Source organism: Xyrauchen texanus, chromosome 6 (genome assembly GCF_025860055.1).
Source record: "Xyrauchen texanus isolate HMW12.3.18 chromosome 6, RBS_HiC_50CHRs, whole genome shotgun sequence".
NCBI classification, from domain to species: Eukaryota; Metazoa; Chordata; class Actinopteri; order Cypriniformes; family Catostomidae; genus Xyrauchen; species Xyrauchen texanus.
The window spans coordinates 37,569,524-37,588,641 of NC_068281.1; the positions used below are offsets into that span (position 1 = coordinate 37,569,524).

The following is a 19,118-nucleotide window of genomic DNA, read 5'->3' on the forward strand; positions in this document are numbered from 1 at the left end:
AAAGAAAGTCATACACATCTGGGATTGCATGAGGGTGAGTAAATTATGAGAGAATTACATTTTTTGGGTGAACTATCCCTTTAACCTGTTCAGGTTAGCATGCACCTAATTTGATAAGTGATAGATGAATTTGTAGCAAAGTACAGTAGAGTTTGATCATATATACAGCCTTTGACATCAAGATACGGGAAGGTATTTTACCATCTTAATGATTAATTCCTATAGGTTTAGTTGCAAATTATTATTTGCATTTTAAATGTTTTTTCCCCTGATATCTGCAACCCTATCAGAACTGCATTTTTGGGTTGCAACACACCTCTTGGTTTAAGTGTCCAAATACATATTGTGGTCACTGTATTTGTTAAATCTTCATCAGGCGACAATTTATTTTCTCCCTGGTATTGAAAAAGAGGACTTAGAAAGAGAAAGTTTTTTAGAAAAACTATAAAGAAAAAACGAAAACAAAGACAACTCAGCAGCAAATGAAAAAAATGACAAATTAAATAAACCAACACATATCCACTTTCCATAGATGAGCTGTCCATGACCAAGATGATTGCTTCAGAAAAGAGTGTGTGATCTCTCCTGCTGAAAGTACTCTTATGTATTCTGATCTGTCTCCACACACTTACTCGTGTAGCTCAGCATCTGTTCTGTGGTATATAAAGGAAATGGATAGGGATGGGGTTAGCAAATCCCCTTAGTAGGTCCAAAGATCCGGGGATGCCCTACCACATCAGCCTCCTTACTTGAAAGTCCCTTTGAACCTGCAAAGTTCACTTAAATATTCACACACATGCTGAAAATCCAGACAACGACTGGCATCTTGCAGCTCTTGGTCTTTTTTTGTGTATGTGCACCAGTCACACACTACTGGGGTTTCTAAACATTGGTCTCCAGACCGTTCATGTCAATGGTACAGTGCTCTTTGGCTTTGTCTTTGTGTTCTCGTTTGTAATGGTGTGGAGACAGGTGAGGGGACTTATTCTCAGTGGGCCTGATGCCCTCTTCCAGCTGCATGAGACGGGCCACATCTGGCGAGTGGTGCTCGGGTGTCCTCCTAGGACCTGGAGGACGGGGCTGGAAACAGCCGTTTTTCTGGTAGGCCATCATCTGCTGGATGCTGATCATTGGTTTGGTCTCACAAATGAGAGGGATCTGCAAGGAGCACGAAATCATGACTTCTACACTTACTGTTTAATAGGCATGGGATCAATGCCGTTTTCACTCATTGATAATCAGAAATATTTCCAGATAATTATTTATATATATATATATATATATATATTGGCATTTTCCCAGATATAATTAGGGATACTTGTTGCACAATAGTCTTTGTCTCGTCATACATATTTCTTAATGCTAATTTGATTAAGTGTGAGAGGCAGGGTAACTAAAGTACAGCAAATGATATATGTGTTACTGTTAAACGTTATATCACCCCCTTGTGGTCTCCCAAAGCTACTACGCCAGACTACATTAAATGGAAGGCTAAATGACAGTGAATTGGAAAGCACAAATATTAGGCTACTAATTTAAAGGTTGGCTAATGTTAATACATCTATGCCTCAAAACAATGCATCATATCAATAATCAATGTATCAGTATTTTATTACAATCCTTCCATTTATCATTGAGAAATGTCTTCAAATTATTATTATTATAAATAATATTCCTATTAATAGGACATTTTTATTGAAATGGGTGTTGGGGAATAGTTAAATAAAAGTAGGGATGCAACTGACTTAACTACTTTTTTTGGTAGCTTAAAAATAGCTCAGCTGATTGAGAATATTTTCCAATGAGTAGCGCACTTGCGTCACAAAACGCAGCTTTTGTCACATTGTTTTGCAATCTTAACAGCAATGAGGCCGAGGGAGTAAATAAACGCACTCACCTAAAAAGTCCTCTCTCTCTCATGTAGTGCTGGAAAAACCAAACCATTGAAGTGAATCGGTTCTTTCGGACAGTTCATAAAAGTGGTTCACTGATCCTCTTAAGCTCCACACATTCTTAAAAGGACTTTGCCTTCTTTTTAAGTGAAACATTCTGTGTAATGTTGCTATTTATTACTATATTGTCATCCAGTTACATAAAATAGGGTGTTTTCTAGTTCCAAGAATGCACCTTTACAATGGTAAAATGACGGTAAAACACCTCAAGTGTCTTATGGCATTATGTAAATATCATTATGAAGTCATTCTCACCTCTTCACCCTCTTTTATAAAGTCTTTTCTACATATGTGTGCCATGATTCCTGTAGCCAGAGCATCACCCATCACATTCACCATTGTCCTGAACCGATCCCTGATGGAAAGACAAATAAACATGGCTATAAAAAGCTCCTAAATAGACATCCATCTTGATGAAAACTCTATATTTGAAATGAATAATATCATGAGGGGAAAAAGCTCTTACAGGGCCCAATCCACAGCAATAATCAGAGTGATGTCATCTGTGGGAAGTCCCACTGAAGTTAACACTATCACCATGGTTACCAGCCCAGCCTGTGGGATGCCGGCAGCACCGATGCTGGCCGCTGTTGCTGTGATACTGAAGTGAGACGAAAAGAAAGTTTCAAGGTATTCATGAAATACAGGATGTAGTTTTTAAGTCTAATGTTAAATTCTTTTTAACTGTGATACTATCACGGTCTTCTTTGAGGTTCCTTTGAGTTTCATGTAAATACCATTGTAAATGAATATGATAACCAATAAGGACCATGATCATAGCAACATAGTACCATATATGTATCAAAGTACCATAGTTTTACCCTGATACCATCACTGTACCATGGTACCGCTCCAGCAATTTCTGTTGGCAATTAGTTTTGTTTCAAAATAATTTCATTAATACCTGATGGTGATGATCTGCCCAAAGTCCAGTTCGTAGTTATTAACCTGAGCGATAAAGATGGCTGCTACAGCTTCATATAAGGCAGTGCCATCCATGTTGATAGTGGCACCCACAGGAAGTACAAAGCGAATAATACGCCTGTCAATGTGATTGTTCTCCAGGAGGCACTTGAAGGTGATAGGCAGCGTGGCTGAGCTGTAGTAGAGCACAAGAGTACACAGACAACTGTTAAGTACACTACATAACATGATGTGTTTAGATGAATCAAAGTTATTCTATTACATTTGTACATTTTTGGGACTCTCAGTTTACACCATTAAAAGTCTCAACCTAATACGCTTGCACATTCACTGACCATCTGATGCATATAGCACACATAAATGGCAAGAGCTGGTAGAAATCACCAGTTTCAATCTAATTGGCTGGCACACAATGTCTGCTTTAAATGTTGGTCAGATCTCAAGGTCTCTTCCTGTCTAAGTGGGATAAAATAAAGCATTTTATGTAAACTGCAAAGCGAAACAGACTTTATGCAGAAAGTCTGCCTCTGCGAGACTTTGCTGTTACACGGTACACACTATGTTAAGTATGTTTAATACCGCTGGGAAGAAACCAAGCTTACATTGCTGTCATCTCATTTAACATTTTCTTTAGTGCTGTTCTTTGACTAAGTATTTGTTTTAATAACTTTATCTTGAATAACCGCTCCCCCCTCCCCCATAACGACTTCTTTACCTGGATGAAGTGGCTAATGAGATGAGCAGGGCCTGTAAAATGCCTCGAATGTAGACGATGGGGCTCTTTTTAGTGATGAAGAAGTACATGGCAGGCAGGATGAACAGGCCATGAAGCACCAGCCCCATGACCACAGTGATGGCGTAGAAGCCCAGTTTCTTTCCCATGGCCGAGGGGTCATCCATTTCCAAGATTTTTCCAGCTACCAGGAACACAATACCAAATGGGAAGTACCTATAGAGTAGAATAAAAAAAAATGGATATTATTGTCACTTTTTTTAGAAAGAGGAGGTTAATTTTAATCTTAAAGTAACCATTTTAACATTTAGTCTGTTTTGTACAATCCAAACATTCAAATGTACACCTCTGTTTAAAAAAGGAAACGGTGCCATGTGGGTACCCATGACAACTGATTTAAAGCTGATGTAACTTTTTAGCATTAAAATGCTTTATTCTATCCCAGCTTAATTTATGGAGACAACTTTAAGTAAGCCATTTAGAGGATAATAGGCTCGAAAACTGTAAACACTTTGTCTCTGTGGCACAAAAACCGTTGCTGTGATTGTTTAGAGCAACCTGCTTAGACCACGCCCACCAATATAACTCTACCAATGGCGTGAGTTTATCTGGCGGTTTGAACAGCAGCAGAGAGGGGCATATTCAGAATTTTTGCAATTCTGTTCAGTGGCACTAGTGTCGCAGAAATGACATATTTCAGCTTTAAAATGGATAAATAGGATCCTAAACTTTAGGATTTTGTCACATTATTTGATAGATTTAACTCTGTTTAGTGAGTAATGTGATAAGTTTAAAAGTATGAAAATATAAACAAGAGAGAGCTTGTCTTTACCATATAACAATGGCTACAATTTTCAACACAGCTTCATTTAGACTTTGGCAGAAGTTGACCAGAGCACTGCCGTTTGGTCCCATTCTTCCAAGCATGATCCCTAAGCAGCAAAAATACTTATTAATAGAATATTTACAGAATATGTTGCAAAAAGCTGAAAATACAGATGTTGATGCTCTGACTCACCCATGGTAGCTGAGAAGATGACGATTCCAAGCACGTTCATGCCCTCGCTGGTGCCGGGAAGCGTTCTAAAGACCACATCAGGAAGAGGCGTCAAGTCAAGGGAGAAGTTTTGGACGTCTGTACCGTTGTCGTCCTGGATTCCATAAATGAAGACCCTTCTGGTGGAGGTCTCCAGTATGTCCTGACTGATGGTCGGTTTTGGCTTCATGATAGGGATGCTCTTGGTACGATACTGCCACATTATTAGAAGAATAAGTATTCATAGAAAACTAAATTCACAGGTTCTAATAGTTGAAATTTTGAATTTAGTTTCTATTTCTATTTCATTTTCAATTTTTCACTTTTAATTTAATTATCATTCTGTTTGTCAGTTCTTTTTTGTTTAGTTTTTCAGTGCACTTTAGTTTTAGTTTTATAAAATGGATGGATACATGGAGAATGGAGAAAACAGTGTCCTGAGATATTGTCTCTATGACAGCTGTGGACTTTGTAAACAGCTAACAAAAATGTGTCAGCGGATCGCTGGAATATACAATGCTGCTCTTTTGCTCTGTGTTGGACTCAAAATTAACTTTGGAGGGCGGAGTTTTGGAATGAGGGAGCGTAACTAATTCAACGCTCAGTCATGTGAAAGCTTCAGAGCACTAAAATCTCTTACAGCACCTTTAACCACAAAGTCATCTTTAATGCACTGGACATGAGAAACTCTTACCGCAACTCTGAAGACTGAACATCAACATCAGTTCCCAATAAACGTCAAACAAAACTCTTTACGTTTTATGGTGTCACACCCCCCTGAGAAACAAACCTGTCATTGGATTTTATTGGGCTCAAAGCCAGTAAAGATATTTAAATTTTTTCTTGTCATTATTGCTGTTTGATTAATATAATAGAGAGCAGGTCCATTAGGCTGCATTTACACATTGCACAGATTGGATATTTTGAGGTAAAAGATTATTGTCCAGTCTGCTTGCACTCATGTAATACAGTGCATTAACGGCTGTGTTTACATTCATAAAACTGATGGCAGATTTGGTCTCTTCAAGATGGGCAATTTGACCAAGAAGCTTAATTGACTGTTCACACACGCAGCTGCTTTCACAGCGAGACAAGAGCGCTCACACACAGACATACGTATGTGAGCATTTGAAAGCACGCTGGTACAGAATTTTGTCAGTACTCGATACTGCCGGTACTTTTAACATCAATTTCAATTAAAATATTGCGCGGCTCCCCTGGCCAGTCATAATAGTGTGTTCTCGCTCTGTTGCTAATACAATGAGGTCAATAGGCTGTCTATTATCACCGTCTAGTGTCATCTTCGTGTTACGGTAATGGCTGGTTTAAAAGGTTTTCGCAACAAAAACTAAATATCTAATATTTTTCAAGATTCATTTCAGAGCCATAACATTTTAGTTTAGTTTAGTTTAGTTTAGTTTAGTAGTATTCATCTTCATTTTTGTTTATGATAATAACCTTGTTCAATGCAATAGCCATAATAATGCAATTATTAACTTTTAAAGTAGGAATGATCATTTTGAAGCTAAGAATTGCAGGTACAGTTGGAAAAACATTAAAACTCACTTGTTGAAAAGTTGCTTGGACCAAGTTGGCTGGAAACATGTTGCTAATGGAGGAAAGAGAATATATGAAAGTTAATTACACAATATAGCTACTATTTAGATTTAACCATTGTACACTTATCAATAGACAGCCCCGTTCCATCTGGTCAGGTCAAATTTCACATTGCGTCAAAAAAAAAAGTCTGTGTTAGAATCTCACCCATTCATTTCCTATGGTTGGTCAAATCTGACCCAAACAGTATGAATGGGGGACTGTTTGTTAAAACCACAGAGACTCTTCAAAGCTAATAAAAAAGCTTGTCTGTTCAGATGGCAAGTTTGTGGCAATTTCCCAATCAATTGTGCAAAATCATGTACACATCCAGACCCTTGCACAGCAGATTTCCGAAGGTTTTACCAGCTATACCGCTCTGAACCATTGTGTCTTGATCTTGCCCCTATAGGACCCCCAGAACAGTTTAGGTGTCTTACTAATCTGACACACTCAGTCCGGGTCATGGAGCCTCTACTAATAAGCTGATGAGTTCAATCAGGAGTTAGATAAGGAAGGCATATACAATGTGATGTGCTGTGGGGCCCTCTCAAGCAGAAATACAAACTTTCACTAAACACAACATCTGTATCCCAATATGTCCCAAAAGAGCATGCAAAATTAAAATTAGAACTACATCCCAAATCAAGGGAAATTAGTTGATTTTAATTTCTCACCTGAGTGACATGGGAAAAAACTAAATACAGTGTTTTCAGTCCACTTAGACGTCTACAAGATCAACTATGTACAAACAGAGAAATCAATAAATACAGACAAAGGGATGTATACAAGTGAAACATTGTGCAAAAGATAAACAGCTTAAAGCTGCAAGTTATTTCCTGTAGTGTACAAACCAGTGGTTTAAAGTATCTATAGTAAGAAATATAAAAATACATAACATGCATATAAAAATACAACAGGGCTAAAAGGCACCTCTTAAGGAAAATTTGCTTTTTTGGTCGTAAATTGTATCAAGATTGAAAACTACATTTCTTATTATTAAATATTGATGGAGCATCATCATTTGTGTGAAAATAAATAATAGTGAAGGTTGTTTCAATTCAGATAAAAAAAAAGTCCCCCACACTTGCAAAAGGCCCCGGGGGTTTATAGTGATATAACATAGACATATATACAGTAGTTATAGGGCCAAATTAACTTGCAAATATGATAATTCTTATTCAAAATAACGACTTCACAAAAGGGTACACGCAATTCCTTTTAATTTCAATCTCATTTGGCACATCATAACATTTCAAGTATTCTACATACTATTAAATCTCCATTATGATTGGATCAGTCAGTGTGAACCTAATCTGAACATTCTTCATAAAACAAATATCACATGCTTAATTGGTACCTCTCCAATTGTTGAAATGCAATATTAATAAACTGAGCTAATCCAGTGGCTGTATGCAAATAGGCTCCTGCTTTGCTATCACCTCAATGAGGGCCATATGGTCCCTGGCTCAGGTCAGTAATCAGGTTGGGTTCTAGCCTGCCCATACACTCCAGTGACACGGGGCCACGTTCTGTCACACAATGCAGGTGACCGGTGGGGCAGGAATCCCCGTTCCTCAGATCTTAACCAAGCTTGAGCCACTAAGCTCTCCTGATCCTTCAAGATCACTGCCCCGTACACAGTGTTAGGAGGGTTACTTTTAAAATGTATTCCACTACAGATTACAAAAACATGCTGATAAATGTCATTTGTAACGTATTCCATTAGATTACTCAAAGTCAGTAATGTAATGTAATCTAAATACTTTGGATTACTTCTTCAGCACTGGTAGATTGTTTCACTTGTTTTGACTATAAAAACTCTGTACAGTAAGACAAAATACATTCTCTGAAAAACCTACATATCTTATGCAGTGTTGTATCTAAAACAAGATCAATCAAATTGGATTGGAGGATTTTTAGATATTTTTACAGGAAAACAATACAAAAATGATTATCAAGAACAATATTTTTACCCTAATATCAAAGGTCTCACAAGAAAAAAAATTATTATGATCTTAAGTGAATTTTTCCGCTGTATCACTAGGTGGCGACAGTGAGGGGAAATGTGATCAAAATGAAGAAGAGAAGAAGCTAGCTGTGTGCTAATCTAATCTTATAGGTTAACCAGAGAACTTGTGAGCTAACTGGAGATAACAGAACAGAGAAATGTTTAATGTCACCATTTGTATAATAATAATATGCTTGATGAACCCGAAAATGTATGTAGTTTGCATGCATAATCTGTACTGTTTACAAATGTTATATTGATTTTGCATTGAGTTGTTTAGCAGGCACTGAGCATGGTACTGGCCCTTTGAGAGGAATGGCAGCACAGCAAGTGGGGCACTCAGGTATTTGGAGTATAGCCAGAGATTTTGAGATTTTGGTCTTTCTCCATTCAAGTAGCTGCACTGGCATGACTGGCAATAGCCTCCTGAGTGCATTCCAAAGATGGCCGACAGTGGACTGACTTGCTAGAAAGACTGGTTTAGCACATAATTAGGAGAGTGGAGTCACATGATGTTGTTTGTTTTTTTTTACCTTAACTGTGCAGTTAGGGAGTAATGATTTCCTTTCTTTTTCTTTATTGAGAAACAACTAACTGTAAAGTACACAAAGGATATTAAAGGAACGTTCAATGCAAATGGATCGTGTGAATATCAGCTTTGTTTGGAAGCACATCACAGAAGGTTTCAAACCAACTTATTCTCTCGTAATGTGTATTGAAATTGAAAATGATGTGCTTGTGCTCTTTCCATTTGATCCTTTTGTTACATCGATTTAATCCTTACTTCCTCATCTACATGGGCAACAATGAAGTAGGATGCATTAAAGAACAATCTGAAATTAATTTGAAATCTTTTATCTTGTTCAATAATGGAATAAATATAGGATCAAATTACCATGTACATGCAGCATCACTACAACATAAAGGTTATCGAAGCGGCTGCACATAAACGTTCCAGAAAAATGTCTCAGTTGCATAAGCAACCGCAAGCAGTGTCCTGCTGTGAAGCTCCTTTTCTCATTGTGAGTGAGTGCAAAGATAGGGTAATCATTACAGGCAGGGTAGCGCACATTCCTGGGAGCGAGGTAAAATACTCAGATGAAAATGATTAAAGTATTTAAACAGGATCTACAGTAAATTGTTGTAAATTAGAATTATGGTAATATAATACTTATTTACAGTAATGTACTGGCGTGTTGCCATTAATTTACTGTAAATTAACAGGTACATTTGTTAAATTTGCATCTATCTGTCTGTCTGTCTGTCGCTTTCTGAAGTCTTTTTTTACGCAGTGACTGTGACATGTGCCTGACTAACTGTCCCACTGACCGACTGGAACAGTGACATAATGTCACTGGGACAAACTCCGCCTTCATTTACTCAAGCAAACATTAACTGGCTTAGTGAGCTTTACTCGCAAGGTTTGAAAAGCACTACAAAGCCTCTGCAGGTGAGAAGGTGCCAGAAACCTCTATATTCTATTACTGAATCCATGAGGGAAATACCTGTATGTTGGTCAAGATTGTAAAAGGCATAGAGTAGTTTGCCCAAAAATGAAAATTCTGTCACCATTCACCCTGATTTAATCATCTGAAACCAATGGAGGACTTTCTTCCGTAGATCAATATCCATAAAATAATGCTCTTTTCCAGCAACAAAAGTATAAAGTTACCTGGGGCTGGTAAACTCAAAAATTACAATACACACATACAAGCACTCAGGCACACAAACAAAACACCAATAAAGTATCATAAAATAATCCACACAACTCATGCAAGTTTACTCAATTTCCAAGTCTACTGAAGCTTTGTGTGAGAAATAATTTTATTTTGGAAAGTTTCACTGAATGTTTTTGTATCATGGAAAATTTGTGTTTAACTGAATAAAGACTATGTAAACTATGTAGTCACATGAAACTAGAAAAAACCTCACTACTCCAATCTAGGTTTCTCTGCTTCTATAAAGTTGGCCAGATATGTGGAAAAATATTTTTTTTCTTATTATGTTGATGTCATGTCTAGATGTGTTTTTGATCACGGAGGTTGTTTCCAAGTCTCTGCCCATGTTCATGACCACGGAGGTCTTTCCATGTCACAGCCACGCCAGAGTGCACTGCAGGCCATGTCACAGCCACGCCTCAGACTGCTCCATGCCTTGACACAACAGAGCCTCAGTCTGCCCTATGCAATTTCACAGCCAAGACCCAGACTGCCCCATGCCATGTCCCAGCCGAACCCCAGGCTTCTCCATGTCATGTCATGTCCCAGCCAAGCCCCAGACAGCTCCATGCCATGTCACAAGCAAGCCCCAGACAGCTCTATGCCATGTCACAAGCAAGCCCCAGACAGCTCTATGCCATGTCACAAGCAAGCCCCAGACAGCTCCATGCCATGTCACAAGCAAGCCCCAGAAAGCTCCATGCCATGTCACAAGCAAGCCCCAGACAGCTCCATGCCATGTCACAAGCAAGCCCCAGAGAGCTCCATGCCATGTCACAAGCAAGCCCCAGACAGCTCTATGCCATGTCACAAGCAAGCCCCAGACAGCTCCATGCCATGTCACAAGCAAGCCCCAGACAGCTCCATGCCATGTCACAAGCAAGCCCCAGACAGCTCCATGCCATGTCACAAGCAAGCCCCAGACAGCTCCATGCCATGTCACAAGCAAGCCCCAGACAGCTCCATGCCATGTCACAAGCAAGCCCCAGACAGCTCCATGCCATGTCACAAGCAAGCCCCAGACAGCTCCATGCCATGTCACAAGCAAGCCTCTGCTTCACGGTCCAGTCTCGCCTCCGCTCCACGGTCCAGGCCCGCCTCTGCTCCACGGTCCAGTCTCGCCTCCGCTCCACGGTCCAGGCCCACCTCCGCTCCACGGTCCAGGCCCGCCTCCGCTCCACGGTCCAGGCCCGGCTCTGCTCCACAGGGGACCTCCATCCCTACAACTCCACCTTGGTCCTCAGCCCCATTGGCTCCGCCCCTCGAGCTCTTATGTTTCCCCATGTCATGTATTTAAGCCCTCATGTTTACCATTGTCTTTTGTCTAGTATTGATGTTAGTTTGCGTAGCACTTTTAAAGTTCATGTCAAGTTTAAGCCTTGCCTACTAAGTTCATGTTCATGTTAAAGTTTCAAGTTTATATTATGTTTTATTCATGTTTATAGTTAGGGTTTTTGGTTTTTCACATTGATTATTAAACTGCACATGGGTTCTTCATTTCATCGTCATCGCCATTGCCAGCTACAATACGTTACAGTTCATCAAATGTATAACAATATCTTTGTCTTACCGGATAAGGTCCAGTAGAGCATCAGCTGAGCTCATGATGGGTTTGCCACTGTCCTCTGAGTCCTCCTTCTGTGCCGCTCCACCTGGGTGGATAATGATGACCATGACGATGCCCACCACTACGGCCACAAATGTTGTCCACAGATAATACGAGATAGTCATGATGCCCAGTCGACTGGAGCACTTAGCGTCCAGTGCTGCCAGACCAGACATCAAACTGAGGAGAGATGAAAAAGATCATTTTACAAAGAAGACATGAAAATGATCTTACACATATCATTCACTCTCATTTATATGCGTCAGACATCAGTGCTGTAATTAAATACTATGCATCCCCAAAACACATTTATTTACGTAATATAATTACACCCTCAACACTGCAAGATTTTATAAGCTGAATCATTTTACATTTGTGTTATATAAAAGTCAGTTTAAGAATCTGACTAGTACATCCATTAAATATAGAAACACTGACCACGCTGTTCCTTCTGCATTCTGTCTACCCACTAATGAAACATCAGGCACTTTTCACTGCTGTGGAAAGTCTTATAGCAATGATTTGTTGCAGCATTACTTACAGTGGAAATGTCTACCTCAGCATCTCATAAAACAAAACTCTCCAGGAAACATAGTTATTTTTTTTATAGATCACAATAAATTACACAAAGATAATTCTGGCATTAATACAGAATCTCTTAATGATTCTGGTCTCTATTTTCCAGGCAACCTGGGACTACGTTAACCAACATAATACTCTGAAGATAGAAGAGAATTGGTAGAAGGGCTTTGCAGACCCCCTCACATTGATGCACTAAATTGTTAGGTCCTTATGTTTCTGGAACGATTCTAACACATTAGAATATCAAATGGGAATTAAAAGTTCAATCTACCACATGTCTTGATGGTCCATTCCTACACTTCCAATCAGCCCTCACAATTATCCATAACTGTCATGATTAGTCATGGCATTTGAACAAGGCAGACTGCAGTTAATTGAGAAAATAAATGGTGTGAAAAAAGGGGATTCCTCGTTGAACATTTTGCTGTCCGAGCACACCGCTTTGGGGTTGATTCGACACCCCTTTGTTCTTTGCGCCACAAATAAATTTGAATTTTCAATCAGGTTTCCCAATAACTGCCACATTCTAGGGTTGCCAACTTTGCATCACACGAATTCAGGAAACCACGTTCAAGCATTTTGCAGCTTAAATATGGAAAAATATTGGAAGTCTTCATTTCGGCCAAAATGCTGGACATCCTGGCTACACCAGGACAGCTGGCAATCCTACAGTCTTCCATTAAACAAACAGATAGTCTCCTAAAAAATAGCTCACTTACAGATGTCTCTGTTTATTATAGGAGAAAGTATTTTAACAGAAATTATGAACTTCACACTTAAATTTGATCACTTAAATAGTCATTGTTTGTGTATAGAAACTAAGATGGCTTTTACAATTCTTCAATTCCTCAATAAACTAGTGAGTACATCATGTCCAAAACCTTGTCCTTATCTTACCCCGATACACTACCGTAGGCCTACAATAATGATTTTTATTTAGAGCTGTCAGTTCGGATTTGACGTGAAATCACAGGTATATGTCATTCTTTGTTGCGTGTTCACGTCATGTCCATCAGCTTAGAAAGAAGGTCCGGCTTTTGAAGTTGTTTACCTGCTTTAATGCTTGGATATGTTTTCTGGTAGGGATGTTGAAGCTTACATTGATTGTCATGCTTTAATGAATTGAACATTACTCATGTGTACCAATTGTGATGTGTTTATAAGTTTAGTTTTGTGAAGTTACTGTAAAATGTTTACTAATATTCAGGAATTCAGAGTATAAAATATTATTAATAGTGTTGTTTATGGGCCTTTCTGTGTGGAGTTTGCACGTTCTCCCTGTGTTTGCGTGTTCCAGGTGCTCCGGTTTCCCCCACAGTCCAAAAAAGACGTTCAGATTAAGTTAATTAGAGACCCTAAATTGCCTGTAGGTGTGAGTGAGAGTGTGAATGTGTATGTCTGTGTGTGTTACCCTGTGATGGACTTGCCACCTGTCAAGGGTTTCTGCCCAAGACAGCTGGGATAGGCTCCAGCACAACCCGTGACCCTGCATAGGACAAGCGGCTATAGAAGATGGATGGATGGACATATCAACATGAAAATAGTTTGATATGACTCCGCTCTGCAGGTAATCTCAGAGTCTTAAACCATGAGATTCATCTGCCAGAAGAGCAATGCAGAATCACAACTGACCTACTTCCCCCGCAAGTAACTGAAACGCACTTAAAACGCAGTTTTACACTTCAACCGCTGAAGGGCCAAATGTTACATTGTTTAGCTTTAACTACTATGTACTTAAGCATTTGATACAGTGTACTTACTGTGCACATACTGTATATGCAATATTGTTGCATTGTACTTACATTTAAAGTACCTGTAATTATGTCTGCAGTTACACTGATAGCCTTATCCCTAATCCTAAACCTAACCCTGACCATTACCCTAATCCCTAACCCTACACCTAAACCTACCAGTACCTCAACCTCATTGGCAGCAAATGTGAATAATGGGAATTCTGCAGAACAACATGTAGTTACACAATAAACACATTGTATTGTATGTTTTTTAATGTTAGTACATAGTAGTTTAAGACACCTAATATAAAGTGGGAAAATAACATATTCCTGAATAAACTAAAATACAGGATTTCTTTATTCTGATTTGACTGATTTGATTGGAATGTTAAAGGAAATTACAATAGGAACCCTCTACACATTCCTGTATTATAAAAGGTTTAGCTTCCTTCTTTCACCTTGAATAACCTCATGCTCTGTGTGTTTTACGTAAGACTAGATAACAGATTTTTTTCTCTGCATTATGTCCTCAGATGTATCCAGCAAATAAATAAATAAATCTGAACTCTACCTTGGTTAGATCCCTTGCCCAGTCACATGATGCTAAGTCTTGGCACAACAGAACAAAATAAAATGTATGTTGGTGTGGGTTCACACCGTAAGTTTGAGGGTCAGTTAGTACTCTACAATAGCCTAACATTGGCGTCAGTGCCAAACATGCCTCCAGTGCCAACTTTATACAATGCCAATAAAGTACGGAAGCCCTGAAATGCAAGGTAAAAAAAAAAACACTAGGTGAACATTTGTTTTTAATACCTAAAATAAATATTTCACCTAGTATTTTTATTCCATCTTGCAGATCAAAGCTTCTGTAATAAAGAAAACAGACTTTCCTATCCTACTCCTTAATGCCCAAGATTCAAAGTAAATTTAAGTGCACACATTAGGTGTCATTTTGTCCCATCTCCCTCTATGTTGATCATGGATATCACTTTAAGCAGTTCTGATCTCCACAAACAAATACAGAACACTGGAAGATGGTTCTTTATCATCCATCCATCCATCCATCTTCAACCGCTTATCCGAAGTCGGGTCGCGGGGGCAGCTGCTCCAGCAGGGGGCCCCAAACTTCCCTATCCCGAGCCACATTAACCAGCTCTGACTGGGCGACCCGAGGCGTTCCCAGGCCAGTGTGGAGATGTAATCTCTCCACCTAGTCCTGGGTCTTCCCCGAGGCCTCCTCCCAGCTGGACGTGCCTGAAACACCTCCCTAGGGAGGCGGCCAGGGGGCATCCTTACCAGATGCCCAAACCACCTCAACTGACTCCTTTCAACGCAAAGGAGCAGCGGCTCTACTCCGAGCTCCTCACGGATGACTGAGCTCCTCACCCTATCTCTAAGGGAGAAGCCCGCCACCCTTCTGAGGAAGCCCATTTCGGCCGCTTGTACTCGCGACCTAGTTCTTTCGGTCATGACCCAACCTTCATGACCATAGGTGAGGGTAGGAACAAAAATTGACCGGTAGATCGATAGCTTTGCCTTTCGGCTCAGCTCCCTTTTCGTGACAACGGTGCGATAGAGCGAGTGCAATACCGCCCCTGCTGCCCCGACTCTCCGGCCAACCTCCCGCTCCATTGTCCCCTCACTCGTGAACAAGACCCCGAGGTACTTGAACTCCTTCACTTAGGGCAAAACCTCATTCCCTTCTTCTTTACTTGTATGTTAATTAAAGACATCAACTTACTTACTGAGATGGGGGTTAAAATATATCAGAAGGAATGTAAAATTGTATTTCTGAGGAAAATTGGCCATTGATTGATTGATTGATTGATTGATTGATTTGGCATTGCATATAATAGATGTCTGACTAATAAGCTACACCCATTTACAGTCACGGAGCCTCTATAAATGAGCTGATGAGTTAAATAGGGTAGACAAAAAAATTTGCAGTCCTTTGGGGCCCACAGGAGCAGGATTGGGAGGAAGCGCCCTGACATGTACCTCGAGTATGCACACTGTGTAACTTTGGTAACACCAGAATTTCAATGTAAGTTCTCTGTAACATAATGTTGGGCACATGATGTGCATATATATGTATACAGTTAAATACAAATGCTAGTGATAGAGGATTCTCTAGGATAAAGCTTCCCGTAACTGCTGATCTTACCCAAATCCAAACTATAACTAATACTGGGAAGGGAAGGAGCTGGTTATCTTCATCTTAAAGTATTGTGTATGCAAGAGAAAATGTCTTAATTTATCAATTGATTATACAGTTTTAAATGGTTACATTTATTAGTTTTTTTATAAACAAAAAGAATGTAATTTGTGGAACTCTTAAAAGTATTTATAAAATTATGGCAGCATTAAAAAACAATATTTAGTGATTTTCAGTTACATTTTGGATTATTGAGCTAGGCCTGTCTACAAAATAAGGTTTGAATGGAATCGGTGTTAAGCGATGGACTACTTGCAGTGAGACTTATGACGTACTGTAAAATAGTGCGGCCAGCTAGTTTCCGGTTAAATGTGTCTACATGAGCTGTAGTTGCCTAGTTCCCGAAACGCCACTTAAAATGAGTGTTCGAAAGAGGATTTTAATGTACAGATCTTTTCAGAGATAGGAGAAGAAATATTCGGAACATTACTGTGTACAGCTTCTTAAAAAATCAGTGGAAGCACAGTTTTCAGAACTTTAATTCATCCAAAGGCGAGCTGTAAATGGCTGGTATATACCAAAAACACTCTCACGGTGAAATCGTCAGGATTCGTATGGCTAATTCGTATGATATCGTGCGATTGCACTTGTTTGAATTCCTACGACTTTCACTACAGCCAATGGCGTCGCTGGACATCGTTTTCATCTAATACGCAACAATTACTTGCTTCTGTCACACACAACAGCTTCCTATCATGTTTACACACTCTACCGATTGGGTAAGTTTAGATAAGGGGCTTGGGTAAGGGCACAATATTAACAAGCATGTCCTTAACACCTCGTGTGCGGATGTCGCACTTACTTCCGCATTAGACATCCGGGAATTTGCATGTGATGACATCGTATGAGTTTATGCAAACAAAATTGTGCGAGACCCTACGACAGGGGTCACCAAACTTTTTTCTCTGGGGGCCACATTATCGTTCCTGACTGTAATGGGGGGGCCGGGGCCGGGTCAGCTATATAACATACAATTGTATGACCAAGACCAAACTGACCATCAGCAGGCCCTCATTGCGTAGTAGAGATTACTAGCCTGGCACAGCCATATTTGTTTATCTTTACTAGTTGTTTGCAAAAGTAGTAATCGAGTCTTCACACTTTGTTTTAATTTGAAATACCACCGATATTCCATTTATTTATTTTCGAATAAAAATAACATCAAAGCTGTCAAGGTAAGAAACATCTGCCTAGTAGAGGTGATTGACACTGGCAAAGGTGAGTGAAAAATTATAAATTATAGGTAGGCCTGTTGATATTAATAATAATATTAATAATAATTGTGTGCAGCACTTAATAAAGGTAAAATAAATAGGCCTATAAAATAAATAAATAAAAACATTGAAATTATAATAACATGAGTAATAGAACAACTAGTCAGCTCTTATGCCTATCCAGGTGAGCATGTTCAGTAAACATTTTTTAGGTCAAGGTGAAAATGAAATGAGCAGTAGGCTCAAAACTAAAGCACAACAGTAATACAGAATAATGGGAATCAAAATCAGTTGTTGATGAATTGTGCTGTCTTTGGGATAGGGTCAGCAACAGCAATCTCCTCTACTCGCTTCAGGGTGCCTTCTGGAGCCCTGGCATGGAGGGATGACAGATTGAACACAAGAAGCACCATATTCAGTAAATGGCGAGACATGCTGCTGTCTGCTTTTCTCTGTGACATAATTGTACAAAATATGTAGCAAATTAAAAGATTAAAAATTAAATTAAAAATATTTTTCATATTTTTCATATCGTCATATTTCATATTTATAGCAATTAAAATCAGTAATTGTTAAAATCAGTGTGCGTACCATATCAGTGTGAACTGTGTGCTTGCTTCTGGCTGGTGAGAAGTTCAATGTCTGGTTGCAGTCTGGTGGTAGCCAGTCTCAAGGTCTGATGCAAGTGCTTATCTGTGAGTCTGTTCCTTGTTGGATTCTTGGTTTGCTTCATGCGGGAAAAGGTTTGCTCACAGATGTAGGTGCTGCCAAAAACTGTGGACATCCTCATTGCATGCTGTTTGATGTTTGGATAGGTTTCCTCTGGGAGCGCAGCATAGAACTCAATGAGACTGTCAGACTTAGACGCGTCTTTAAGGATATCACAATTCTGCAACTCGGCTAGTTCAAACTGAAGAGAGGGAGGGGCATCATTTATGTCGGCAGCAAAGGGGTTCTGGAACAAGCGTATTCCTTTACCGTTGACATGAAGCTCATGGAACCGCGCACTGAACTCTCCCTGCAGCATTTCCAGTGCATCCTTGCACTTTTCGACTGGGAACGGGACAGCTGGTTTCTCAGCACAGTAGCTTTGGGTGGCAGGGAGATGCGTGAAGTCCAGCTTTTGGACCTGTCGCACAAGCACCATTTAGTTTGACCTCGAACGCTTTGATGTGGGAATACATGTCACTGATTAGCTTCCCTTTTCCTTGGAGCTGCACGTTAAGGTGGTTTAGTATTTCAGTCACATCAGTTAAAAACGCGAGGTCCCATTTCCATTCTGGCTCGGTCAGCTCTCGTACCGTTTCACCTTTAGACTGCAGGAAGGTGTTGATTTCGGGTAGCAGGTCATAGAAACGGCGCAACACTCTGCCTCGGCTTAACCATCGGACTTCTGTGTAGTACAGCACATCCTCGTAGGCAGAATCAAGCTCGGAGAGAAAGGCCTGGAACTGTCTGTGTTTCAGCCCATGTTTTCGGATGTAGTTGACACAGTGCACAACCACCTTCATGACAGACACCCACTTAAGAACTTTGCAGCATAGTGCTTGCTGGTGAATCAGACAGTGTACTTGTAGTGGGGGGGTGAGACCTCGTTCCTCGAATTCGCTGTTCAAGCACCCTACTAGCCCCCTCGTTGTGCCAACCATACTAGGTGCGCCATCCGTAGTGATGCTGGCCAATTTAGACCAGTGTAGAGCCAACTCTTCCATTGTTTTGCACACTTGGACAAAAATATCCTCTCCTGTCGTAGTACCTTTGAGACTTTTTAGAGCTGCCAGCTCCTCAGACACTT

The 19,118-nt window shown here is 39.9% G+C and overlaps 1 protein-coding gene across 1 annotated transcript in view; it reads right to left on the bottom strand.

The window, feature by feature from the left end:
* Positions 1 to 325: 325 nt before the first annotated feature.
* The window catches only part of LOC127645224 (excitatory amino acid transporter 5-like), a 46,963-nt gene continuing 28,170 nt past the window's right edge, over positions 326 to 19,118 (bottom strand). The window contains exons 3-11 of the mRNA XM_052128771.1: positions 11,541 to 11,756; positions 6,212 to 6,254; positions 4,628 to 4,859; positions 4,442 to 4,541; positions 3,592 to 3,825; positions 2,857 to 3,051; positions 2,419 to 2,553; positions 2,208 to 2,307; positions 326 to 1,158 (exon numbers count right to left, since the gene is read on the bottom strand). Of these exons, the coding sequence (XP_051984731.1) occupies positions 883 to 1,158; positions 2,208 to 2,307; positions 2,419 to 2,553; positions 2,857 to 3,051; positions 3,592 to 3,825; positions 4,442 to 4,541; positions 4,628 to 4,859; positions 6,212 to 6,254; positions 11,541 to 11,756 (1,531 nt within the window). The 3' untranslated portion in view covers positions 326 to 882. The remainder of the gene's footprint in view (positions 1,159 to 2,207; positions 2,308 to 2,418; positions 2,554 to 2,856; positions 3,052 to 3,591; positions 3,826 to 4,441; positions 4,542 to 4,627; positions 4,860 to 6,211; positions 6,255 to 11,540; positions 11,757 to 19,118) is intronic.